At 57.1% G+C, this 11,916-nt stretch overlaps 2 protein-coding genes across 3 annotated transcripts; one reads left to right on the top strand and one right to left on the bottom strand.

Moving 5' to 3' along the window:
• The first annotated feature begins 1,113 nt into the window (after positions 1 to 1,113).
• Positions 1,114 to 2,957, top strand: PTRH1 (peptidyl-tRNA hydrolase 1 homolog). 2 transcript variants are annotated; one of them, XM_060608590.3, is made up of 5 exons: positions 1,114 to 1,255; positions 1,597 to 1,837; positions 2,101 to 2,200; positions 2,381 to 2,426; positions 2,530 to 2,957. In XM_060608590.3, exons 1-5 carry the CDS (start codon positions 1,160 to 1,162, stop codon positions 2,734 to 2,736), a joined length of 690 nt encoding a protein of 229 aa, XP_060464573.1. In that variant the 5' UTR covers positions 1,114 to 1,159; the 3' UTR covers positions 2,737 to 2,957. The 2 variants fall into 2 exon arrangements, with proteins under 2 accessions (XP_060464573.1, XP_060464574.1); XM_060608591.3 differs by having other exon boundaries at positions 1,117 to 1,255; positions 1,618 to 1,837.
• On the bottom strand, positions 2,772 to 9,313 carry CFAP157 (cilia and flagella associated protein 157). The gene is made up of 9 exons (XM_060608585.3): positions 9,088 to 9,313; positions 6,652 to 6,923; positions 5,740 to 5,893; positions 5,052 to 5,319; positions 4,514 to 4,644; positions 4,169 to 4,319; positions 3,622 to 3,788; positions 3,269 to 3,455; positions 2,772 to 2,979 (listed from the first exon to the last, which is right to left on the bottom strand). The coding sequence occupies exons 1-9, from the start codon at positions 9,258 to 9,260 to the stop codon at positions 2,908 to 2,910; spliced, it is 1,575 nt and encodes a 524-aa protein (XP_060464568.3). The 5' UTR covers positions 9,261 to 9,313; the 3' UTR covers positions 2,772 to 2,907.
• Positions 9,314 to 11,916: the final 2,603 nt, after the last annotated feature.

The raw sequence follows: 11,916 nt of genomic DNA, 5'->3' as shown, positions 1-11,916 counted from the left end.
TCCACTGACACACTCTCCTCAGGTGTTTTACAGGATGGACGAGGGCTGGAAATGAGGCTGGTAGGAGGCCTCCAGAACAATTTGGGTCCTGGTGGTGCTCCTAGCCCCCTTCCCCTTAGGGATGTTCCACTTTCTCTCCAGTCCTGCTTCTCTCCCTCTCCTATGGTCAAAGTCAAGGGCCAGCGTTCTCGTGCACACACTGCCCTCTGCTCTCCTCCTGGTTCCCCTCAGTTCCAGATCCATCTCCTGACACCCAACACCCTAATGTGTCCAGCAGAGGCCCCGCCCCAAGCTGCAGGCCCAGGAGGTCCTGCAGCCCCTCTGGTTATCCTGTGGGACGCTCATGCCCAGCAGGCCAAATTGAGCACTTCCTGCCCCAGGCTTTCCCACCTCGGGGAGTCCACCTCCGGTCCTGTCTGCCTCACTTCCTTAAGATCTCTTAGATCCCTTCTCTTCTCTCATCCTCTCGTCTGGGTCGATGCCATCTCTGTCCGGTCACCAGCTCCGACCGCCTCTCCGAACTCCCCACCGGACACAGGTCCCAAGCCCTCAGTTCTCTATGCAGCGGCTTGCACAACTGATCCTGCCTCTCCTCTCCTGTGCTTAAAACCCTTCCTGAGAACTCAGCCTTGGTCTCTTCCCTCCCGACCCTCTCACGCACCTCTCTGGAGTTTGTTTTGAATTCCCTTCCGGGAGGACCTCCCGAGGCCCACCCCTGACGTTGCTAGGCACCATCTCCAGGACGCCCACAGGCTCCGCCCCTCTGGCCACGCCTCCGGGGTCCCTGGGTTGTTAGAGTCCGGAAGAGGTTAGCAAACTTTTGGGCGGGGGAGGCCGAGGTACGTCAGGGAGAGGACTTGTCAGGTTTCCGCAGCCAGGCAGGGCCACAGCAGGGGCCAGAGCAAGCCTCCCTCCTCCCAATCCGGAGGTCATGCAAGGGTTCCGCAAGTCCACAAAAAACCCACAGGAACACTGTGACGCGGCGCCGCGGAATGAGTGGAGGTTCGGGCTCAGCCGCCGCCCCGCTACTTCCGCTCCCTAGGAGCAAGGCGGCCCGTGGCCCGCCCGGGGATTGGACGCTGGGGACGGATGGCCACTGCGATTGGTCGAGGCCTGACTGACGTCAGGGCGCGGGGCCTATACCGGGAAAGGGGGCGACATGCGGCCAGACGGCTGCCGGCGAGTCACGCTGTGGTTGAGTCGCGCCATGAGCGTGCTCACTTTGGAACCCCGGCCCGCGGGGAAGCGGTGGCTGGTGAGTGGCGTCGGGGGCGGGGGCGCGGCGGCGTAGGGGCTCCTGGGCCCTAGCTAGCTCCTGTTCTGCCATTGTCTCCAGACACCATCCCCCAAATTCCTTGTCTCGGTTATCTAATCTAGAAAATGGGGCCAGTATTCTGACGGGCTGTAAGCTTCCAGGAACTCTGCTCCTGCTCCAGGCGCTCTGCCCACTCAGCTCCCGGGGCACTCAGCCTTCTGGCGTCTCCGGGGTTTCTGGCCCCCCTTCCTCACTCTACCCTGCCTTCCGTTTCCCTTTCTCCGGTTTGGGTCCCAGGGGGCGCTGTAAGCCAGAGGGCGGCGAGAGATGTCGCACCTCAGTTTCCCCGGTGCCGCCCGCAGGTGGCCGGTCTCGGGAACCCTGGACTGCCCGGCACGCGGCACAGCGTGGGCTTGGCGGTGCTGGGGCACCTGGCGCGGCGTCTGGGTGTGGCGGACACCTGGGCGCGCGACCGGCGCTGCGCGGCCGACCTCGCCGTGGCCTCGCTCGAGGATGCCCAGCTGGTCCTGCTTCGGCCCCGGCGGCTCATGAACGCCAGCGGGCGCAGCGTGGCCCGGGCCGGTGAGTCAAGGGCACCAGAGATGGGCCGGCCGGGAGGGCGTAGGGGCCAGAGAAGGGGTTCTGGGGCGGCGGTAGATCTCTTCACCTCCAGGTGCCTGTTGAGCTGCAATTGCTGCCTCTGGCCTCGGGTACTTAAGGGAATCTCAGTTTCTTTATATGTGAAATGGGGTCAATTGCGGCCCCTCCTCACGAGAGCCGTGAGTCGGGACAACGCCCTCTGGGCAGATGGGCAGTAACCAGGGCCACCATTTCCCTGTGCCAAGCGGAGCTGTTTGGGCTGACTGCTGAGGAGGTCTACCTGGTGCATGATGAGCTGGACAAGCCCCTGGGGAAAGTGGCTCTGAAGCTGGGGGGAAGCGCCAGGTGAGGCCCTGAGCAGGTCAAGGTGGGCTAGGGAGGACAGCCTCCCAGTTGGAGTGGGGGTAGGAGTGCCGATCCCAGTCTCGGCAGGGAAGAGGGGTGCTCTGACCCCAGCCTGGGCTGGGAGGGGTGAAGGGTGCTGACCCAGGGAAGCACTAATTGTCCCTCCCGTATCCCTTGAAGGGGCCACAACGGAGTCCGTTCCTGCATTAGCTGTCTCAACTCCCATGTGAGTCTGCCCCTTTGCCCTGCCCTGGGTCTGGTGGGCCAACATGGGGGCCTCCCGCACCGGGCATCAAAACTCCCTGGGTCCCCCTCTGGCTCCCCCACAGGCAATGCCGAGGCTGCGGATAGGCATCGGGCGCCCCGCCCACCCTGATACAGTGCAGGCCCATGTGCTGGGCTCTTTCTCCGCCGCTGAGCAGGAACTGCTGCCTCTGTTGCTGGAGCGAGCCACCGACATGCTCCTGGACCACATCCGGGAACGAAGCCAGCGGCCCTCGTTAGGCCCTGACCTCAGTGAATTCCTGCCTCCCTAACCACCACGCCCACACATCAGCCAGGTTCACAGAGGTGCCGTGCCAACCTGTGGTATCCACTTTTTATAGACCTCTTATCTGGGCTGCCCCAGGCCACCTATAGATTAAAGAGAGGGGACTATGGCCACAATGGTCCACTTCTGGGATAGGGACTGGTCTTCTCTCTGTGTTTTACTTGGAAAGTAGAGAAACTTCAGGAAGACTAAACTTTTTGAACCTTTTCGGAGAACCAGAGGTGTGAATCTGTAAAATTAAAGATGCGGCGTGGAAGCCGAGGCCTCCTCAGGGGATTCCCACGCTTCCCCTGCCAGCGGAGGAGGGGCCGACAGGGTCTAGCAAGCCCCCTTCCCAGGTGATGCGTGGGCGTGCCTTAGCCCACGGTGAGGCCTTGCCACCCTTTTCTTTGGCCCATTTTACAGATGGGGAGATGGAGGCTTAGAGGGCTGCATGCGGCTGCAGTGTGGCAGAGCTGTATGATCTGTACCCAGGGCTGGCTGCCATCTTGCCGTGCCTGGGGCCCTGGCACGCTTACCTCAGGGCTGCTGTGCACCCGGAAGGTTCCCACACGGGTGGTGTGCGAGAGCAGCCTGAGGTCCTCGGGGTTAGGTGGGATGTGGGCCCGTCGAGGCACCAGGCCCAGGTCCCCTGGCTGGTAGGGTGTGATGCTGGATGGCGGCTGACGCAGAGACCCCATCTTGGGTGGCTGGGTGCCAGGCTGGCTGTGGAGAGAGGACTGGCATCACCACCTGCGTTTCCTAGTTGAGGACGCTGAGGTTCAGAGAGGCTTTGGGAAGCCAGGGTTCTGGCCCAGGGTCAGCTGAGAACAGCCCTTGGACAAACAAATGCCACAGCTGCTTCTGAGGGCATACAGGGTCGCTCACTCACCTGCCCTTGGGTGGGCTGTGGGCCTGGCTCTCCTGATTGAGATGCACAGCCAGCCGGGGGCTGAGGACCACGGCTGAGCTGAGCACGGCCAGCACTTGGTGCAGCATCTCCTTGAGCTGCAGCTGGAACACGACATCAGAGTCGCTGTCCTCCTCATCAGGTTGCATCTGCCGGTCGAGGGTGGGGATGGGCCCGCGGAGATCAGGCTCATGGTGACCCCGACACCCACCTCTGGGAAACACCCCAGAGCCCCTTTTCTCCAAGTTTACCCTGGCTGTGGTGGGATACCCATTCTCCAAATGAGAAGCCTGAGGCACAAGGCCTTCCAGGGCCTCAGAGAGGGACTCCAGCAACTTGGAGACCTTCAAGGGATCTCTGAAGTACAGAAATCAGGAAGGGACTTGCCAGGAGTCTCTCGGGGGGAAAGGCAGCGGGGTGGGTGTTGGGGGGGCTCTGGCCCTGGCCCAGCCTTCTCCGGGTGTCCTGGTTATCGCCAGTGTCTGACGTTGGCTCACTCCCCCCGCCCCTTTCACCCACTTTCTGTCACCTGTAGAACGTCCTGTAGGATGGAGGTGGCCTGGGCCAGGGCTGTCTCCAGATTTGCCCGAAGCTTCTGCTCTTCAGTCAGCTCCCGCTGTAGCTGTTGTGCCTCAGCCTGCTGCCTCTCCAGCTGCAGGTTCAGCTGGTCTCTCTGACTCCTGGGCCCAGGACCAGGACAAGTCAGCCCCCTCCCTGCACTCCCTGCACTCGGCGGTTTCTCTCCAGCCCCCAGGAACCCTCATCCAGCCCCAGGCCTCCATGCCCCTTGGGAAAGGGGAAGTCACCGGCCAGCCCAGTCAGGTGGCCCAAAGGGGATGGCCTCAAGCTCCGCCCCCCTCGCTCCGCAGCACACCTCAGCGTCTGTGTGTCCTGCTGCAGCTGCCCGAGGCCCTGCTCCAGTTGGCTCAGCTGGAGGCGCAGCTGCTCGGCCTCCACTGTGCCCCGCTGCTGCTCGCGGCACTTCTCGGTCAGCATGAGGATGATCTGCGGGTGCGAGGGCAGGTGGCCATACCCTGGCCCCTCTGTGGGCCCTCAGCCTGCCCCCCTCCCCCAGCTCCAGACTCCCCCAGAGCTCACCCCCTTGTACAGAGAGGCCAGCCAAGGCACTGGGGGCCCAGCACCATCTCTGGGCAGAGCCCCCAGTGGCCCGGGGCAGGTCCCGCTTCAACAAGTTATGGGGGCTTTCGACCAAATAAATAAAAACCAGAGGTGCGCCCAGCACCCAGGACCCCCCACAAAGGACCCTGTCCCGTTGCTGCTGCCTCCCTCATGAGTTGGCTCCAGCCCGGGACCCAACCCTGCCAGGCTGTGTTTGCCCTGAAGCAGCACCCCTAGGGTTCCCGCCTGCTTTATGCACCAAATGCCCTGTGACAAGGTCCTGGCAGGCACACCTTACGGTGGCCTCTGCTATGCCTGGCCATGACCTTCTGGGCGTTCTCCAATAGATCCAGCTGTTTGCACAGCTCTTCTTGGGTGCCCTTTAGCTGTTCGTTCTCCTGTAGCAGCTGTGCGCCTTGCCGGGATATCTTGGACAGCTGCAGGGTGACCGTGTTGTTCTCCACGATGGCCCGCTTTGTTGTGTCCCACATCTGGTTAGTGGCCACCTTTCGGTACTCAGTGGCCACCAGGTTCACGCGCTGGATGATCTCCTTCCTCAGTCTAGTCATGGGTGGGAACGAGGGGGTATCAGGCGGAGTGGGCACAGGCATTGCCCTCCCGTGTGGGGTTCCCCAGAGCGCTTAGGGCCGCCTCTATGCTCTATCTCCCAAAAGGGGCAGGGCTCCAGGTAGAGCCCCTGTAGACCCTTTGGCATTTTGATCCATATCAATGTATTATTACCTATTAAACAAATGTAACTTAAGTCATGAAAAGTGGCAAGAGGAAGTCCAAGGATTCTCCAGTCCCATGTGAGGGCTAGAGCTGGGAGCTTATCTATTTTTTCCACCCCTCCTAACATCACCAGCCAGGATTCTGAGGAGCAGTAGGATGGGGAGTCCCTGAGCTAGTGCAGTCCCCCCAGTTCGAAGCTGAGGCTCAGAGGCCTGAGCTTGGCGTGGCCTCAGCACCCAACCTGCCCACCTGTCCTTGTCCAGCACAGACTTCTTCTCGAGGTTGTACACGTAGTCCTTGTAGTCACTCTCCTGCTTCCGTAGCTGGTCTTCCAGTGTCGTGAACTTCTCTGTGAGCTCCTCTTTCTGCAGCCGGAACTCTTCCAAAGCCGCCAGCTTCCCCCCTGCCCCACCGCAGGGCACGACCGGTGAGGGGCCGCCTTGGGAGGGCAGCGATGGCCTTGCGCGATGCCCCTCCCTCCCCACTTCCTCCACGTCCTCCTGCCCTCCCTGTGCTTCTCAATCCAGTAAGGCCAGACCCCTGTCCCTACGAGATGCTATGCTCCGTCCTGCCCTTATTCATTGTCTTCATCTGAAACGCCGTCTCTTCCCCACCACTAATCTTATGAAGCCTCATTCACGTTTCGCCTCTTTGGAAACGCCTCCCTTGACCTCTATTTTCTGGAAAGTGACAGTGACAACAGCCATTGAACTTGAACAACTTCCCTGGGCCAGGCACTACTGCTGTCCTTAAGCCTCAAAAAAACCCAAAAGCCAAAAACCAAAAAAAACCACGCCAGCTGGGTGACCTTGGGCAAGACACTTCAACTCCTTGAAGTGCTTCCTCACCTACAGACGGGGGGGGGGGGGGGGGGGGGGGGGGAGTGGGGGGGGGTAGGGGGTTGATAGTATTTCCTGCCTCGGACGATGGCTGGGACAATTACGGAAGGTAATGTGTGGGAAGCAGCACATAGCTGCTGTTACTCAAGGTAGACGTATTATCCCCATTTCCCAGCTGAGAAACCTGAAGGTCTAGGAGAAGTGCTTGCCTAAGGCCACAGAGTTAATGGTAGAGCTGGGATTAGAGCCCGAAGAGCAAGAGCGTTGGGTTCCCTGCCCCCGTGGTGTGTGCCCCAGACTCGCCTGCCAGTCCCCTCCTCACCAAGGATGATGTTCTCCGTGGTGAGCTGGTCCTTGGTCTCCTGGAACTCATGGCGCACCTGGGCTAGCTGTGCCTCAAAGGCGTCCTTTTCTACCTCCTTGGCCAGCTGCAGGCTTTGCAGCTGCTCGTTGAGTTCCGTGATCTCATCTACCTTCTGGTTGAGTGTGCGCTTGAGGAAGGCCACGATCTCCTTCTTGTTGTTGGCCAGCTGCTCAAACTCCTGGCGGAACAGCTTCTCCTGCACGGCTTGTTCATCCCACTTCCGCTGGTACCTGAGGGGGGTGCAGGGCAGAGGTCTAGAGAGTGAGCAAGCCAGGCCTCCGCGCAGCTGGGCCTGCTCCCCTGGGTCTTCCCATAGGGGGGCATTCGAGGTTCCTCACGTGGGAATCCAGCCTCATCTCCCACTGTGCCCCCTGATCTGCACTTACGACCGTAGCCAATGCCTGTGCTCAATGCTCTACATCCATTACATCACCAGAATGGAAGCTCCACCAGGCCAGAGCCTTTGTTACACTCACAGCTGTGTCCCCAACACCTAGGACAGTGCATGCTACATAGTAGGTACCTGGTGTGTATTCATTGAATCTGTGAGGAAGTGGGTACTATGATAATTATGCCCGTTTTGCAGATGAGGAAATGTAGGCTCAGAGGGTTGAAGAAACTCCTAGTCAGTAAGTGGTGAAATCGGAATTTGAACCCAAATCAGTCTGATCCCAAAGTCAGGGTTCTTAACCACAATGTTTACTGTTGCAGTCTGCCAGCTCTGCACCCTCCCTAACGCGTCCATGCTTTGCGACCCGAAACCTTTGCACCTGCTGTCTTCCTTACCCTCGTCTGCCCGGTGAACCCTGGTGGGCCTCCTCAGTGGAGCCTTCTTGAACCTAAGCCCCATTTGTGACCCTCTTTTTGGTGCCCTCCTGTTAAGTGGGCCTTTGTTTAGTCAAGACCTGAGGTCATATGTGTCTTATCCACTTGGCAGACCTCGGACTTCTGTATTCTTGGGGTCTGACAAAGGGGCTCGGCAAACAGTAAGCACTTGACAACTGTCTTCCAAATGCATTTTTCCCAAATACATTCCATCTGGTTTCTCAGCTTGAGGGGAACGTGAATTTTTAGAGAGTATTATATAAATGATTTACTGGTTTCCAGTGGAATAATTTGTAGAAGTTGTTTGGAAAGCTGCTTTACTTCATTATTTATTCAACATCTTTGTTTTAATATTTATTTTTGGGAGAGCACAAGTGGGGGAGGGGCAGAGAGAGGGGGACAGAGGATCTGAAGTGGGCTCTGCACTGACGGGCTGCCAGCAGCAAGCCGGATTGGGGTTCAAAGTCACGAACTGTGGGATCGTGACCTGAGCTGAAGTCGGACGCTCAACTGATAGCCACCCAGGTGCCCCTATTCAACCAACATCTTCTGAAGGGCTGCTGCTTACAGGGCATTGGGGGGTGCAGAGCCGAATGACTTGCTTTGTGGAGGAGGGAGCAGTTTGGCACAGGGAGGTCAGGAGGGCCAGGGCTCCCATCCTGGCACCTCCTCTTCCTGGGAGTGACTTCCCTCTCTGAGCCTCAGTCCCTCCGCCTGTACAATGGGGATGGTCAGGACCTCTCTCCTGGGACTGTTTCAAGGACACAGTGAAGCGCCAGCACAGGACCCACCTGTGGGACTCAACGTTGAAGGACACATGAAGGACTCAACGTTGGCCGTGAGTATCTGCAACGTCATCTGGGGAAGAACTGCCTGACGGTCACGAAAGGGGTTATTTATTTATTTATTTATTTATTAGAAAGGGGTTTGTCTTTTAAGGGTCACCCTGAGACTGGGCTAGCGCATCGTAACTAGGAAGAAAGTAGTTTCAAAATAAGAAAAATAAGCAAGTGAGCATGTCTCAGAAGAGGTACAGACCCTTCCCACACACAGTTCCATCTATGTCATGCAGCCCTGGGGAGACAACCCTCCTTTACATTTGGGGAAACTGAGGCCCAGCGTGAAAAAACACCTGGGCTCAGCAGGTGGGTATGTCAGTGGTGTACACAGTGCAGGGAATGGTAGCGCAGGCCTCATGGGAGTGGGAGAGGTGGCGGGAGGAAGGACGTGTATTCTGCCCACCTGCCAGGGGGCTGCCATTTTCAATTCATCCCACCGATTGAAGTCTGTCCTCTTATAAAGCACGTGATCCCATGGTGCAGGAGTGAGGCAGGCACGAGCGGTGCTTGCCTGGGGCAGGGTTGCCAGTTTAGCATTAGGACCCCAGGACTCTGGGAGCTGAGATGGGTGAGGTCAAATTGTGAAGCCTCTCAGTGTTACTTAGGAGGAAAGTGAGGCTGGAGTCTAGAGGCCAGAACACAGGCCTCGGACCCCCGGAGCGAGCCTGCACAGCGGTCAGCTCTGAGCAGGGCTTCTGACCCAACAGGACCACCCTGACTGCCTACCCACCGGGCCAGCCTGTCCTCCAGGTCTCGGATCTGGATGTGGTAGAATTCTCGCATCTCCTCGCCTAAAGGCGTTTCCGCAGGCTTGCTGGCCATGCTGGCATCCTTCTTGCCACCTTTCTTCTTCTTGACCTCGGGCTCCTTGGTCCCCTTAGTTGCCTTCTTTTTGGAAGCCATGGCTGGTGGCAACCACTGCCCCAGGGCCCCTTTAAGAAGCCAGGTGGTTGCTAAGGAAGTTGGTCCCATACATAGCAACAAACTCAGGGAGTGAGGCAGATCTTAAAGGGACCCTGCCCTCTTCCTGGCAAGGTTGGGCACTAGCAACCAGCCTCCCCCTCCGAGGCCAAGCACCGACAGAGGCTGTAGGCTGGGTTGTCCCAGATCATGGCATCTCAAAAATCAGGATGCCAGGCTCTTGGGGCACTTTTTTGGACTCTGGGGAGACCTCTCCTTCCTCCGGGTGGAAATGTTACAGTGGGTGAGCCCTAGAAACCACTGCCTTGCCTCACTGTGCCAATCAGAGAGGGGGACTTCCCCAGAGTCCCGCCAGAACGAGAAGAAGACAGTCACCCGGCTCCCAGGCCAAGGAACCTCTCTCCTGAGGCCTCTGAGACCATGCTGGGATCTCAGGATGACCCTGTTCAGAGACTGGCTCCGTGTTCCACAGGGCTCAGTGGAAATGCTCCATCTGCCCCAAAGTGTCTGTTAATTGTTCCAAAGGCATACAGTGAATAGAGAAACATTCAGGAAAATCTAAATCCCTGCAAGAATGAGGGTGGTATTTGAGCAGTGACCCACCCCCTTATCTGCTGGAGTTGTGTTACTTTATTTTGAGACAGAGAGGGAGAGAGAGAGAGAGAGAGAGAGAGAGAGAGAGAGACAGAGCATGTGGGTGGGGGAGGGGCAGAGAGTGGGAGAGAGAATCCCAAGCAGGCTCCGCACAGTGCAGAGTCCGACGTGGGGCTTGAATCCCACTGTGAAATCACCACCTGAGCCGAAATCAAGAGTTGATGCTCAACCAACAGTCACCCTGACGCCCCACTGCTGAGGTTTAGGAAAAAATATGTATTTGTTCTTTGCCCCTGGTTTCTGGCAGAGGACCTAAAACCCTCCAAATTTCCTAAATGAGACAGTATCTTTTGTTATTCATAACAAACCTCTTGCTGTGCCTGAGTTTATGCTAATGAAGGGACTGTGGGTGGGGGACAGCCTCAGGATGGGGGGCTAGTCACCAGAAAGACCAAGCACATAATTAGAGGGTTGGAACTTTCCACAGAACCCACTCCTGCCCCAAACCTCTGGGAAGGAGAGAGGGGGTGGATATTGAGATCACCAGGGGCCAAGGATTTAACCAATCAGGTGGTATGCCTGGAGGAGGCAGGGAAGTTCTGGGCCACCCCCTGCCCCATGCATCTCCCATTTGGTTGTACCCGAGTTGTATCCTTGATAATAAAACAGTAAGTAAAGTGCTTTTCTGAGTTCTGTAAGTTCTATGAATTATCAAACCTGAGGACAGGGGTCTTGGGAACTCCAGAATTTGTAGTCAGTTGGGCAGAAGTATGGGTAGGCGAGGTACCCCATTGGTGGCTGGCATCTGAAGGGGCACAGTTTCATGGGATTGAGCCCTTGACCTATGGGGTCTGCACTGAGTAGTTGGTGTCAGAAATGACTTGAGCCATTGGACACCCCAGTTGGTGTTGGAGATTTGGAGAAATGGTGTAGAAAAGTGACATGTATTTGGTGTCAAAAAAACAAAAAAAACGCATCCACTCCCCATCCTCGGTTCTGTGTTATAGATGTTTAAGCTGGGGTGCACCGTTCTGAGCAAGTGGGGGCATCCTTACCCTCCAGCCCCTAGTCTGGGGCCACAGCTTCATCCTGGGAAGGGCAGGCTGCTGGCCTTTCTCATCCTCCTCTCCGGTCCTATGTGGCAAAATCTCGTTTCAAGCAGGTGCAGCAGACAAGACTTCCCACACGGGCCCACTTGCAAGGTGGAAGCTTAGTCCAGGCGGTGGCAAGCTGGGAATACTTGGACCTTGATGGCCCCCACCGCGGTTGGCCCATAGGGTGGGGGTTCTCCACCCGCGGGAGCAAGCTGAGAAGACCAGGGGCTGCCACCTCCTAGTTCTCACTTGTAGAGCACGGTCACTCCAGGAAAAGTAGGTCCGGCTCCCAGCTTGGGTGCAGTGGTTCACGGGTCCTGCTCTGGGGGAAAACAGGCAGGGAAGGACAAGGAGCTCCACGGTTCTGCCCCGGGGAGCTGACTTTATTTGTATCAGAACTTCAAAAACTCCCGTGTGTAAGGGCGTCGTCCAAACCAATGGAGATCTCGGTAGAGAGCAATTAAGAGGAGTGGCTTCAGAAAACAACCATTTGGGGGCGCCTGGGTGGCTCAGTCGGCAAAGCATCTGACTTTGGCTCAGGTCATGATCTTGAGGTTTGCTCAAGGTTTGCTTCCCCATCTGTCAGTGGGGTTAATAATGACATCTAGCTCCTAGAATTGAGAAGATTCAGCAAAATAGATAGAAAACACTCATGCCTGCCATAATAATTGCTCAATACTTATTAGCTACAGTTAGAATTATTACCTATATATTTTTTGATTCAGGAAAGCACTAGTTTAAACCACTGATTCCTTTTGTGATTGTGGATATAAGGTTAACACCACAGTAACCATCATCTGCCTCATGGGTAGCCACCATCCTAATTTTTAAAAACTATTTATTTTACATTTTATTTTTGATAGAGAGCACAAGGCGGGGGGAGGGACAGAGAGAGAAGGAGACACAGAATCCGAAGCAGGGTCCAGGCTCCGAGCTGTCAGCACAGAGCC

Source organism: Panthera onca, chromosome D4 (assembly GCF_046562875.1).
Source record: "Panthera onca isolate mPanOnc1 chromosome D4, mPanOnc1 haplotype 2, whole genome shotgun sequence".
In the NCBI taxonomy this organism is placed as follows: domain Eukaryota; kingdom Metazoa; phylum Chordata; class Mammalia; order Carnivora; family Felidae; genus Panthera; species Panthera onca.
Note: the sequence above shows the minus strand (reverse complement) of the source record. Positions and strands in the feature narration are given on the sequence as shown.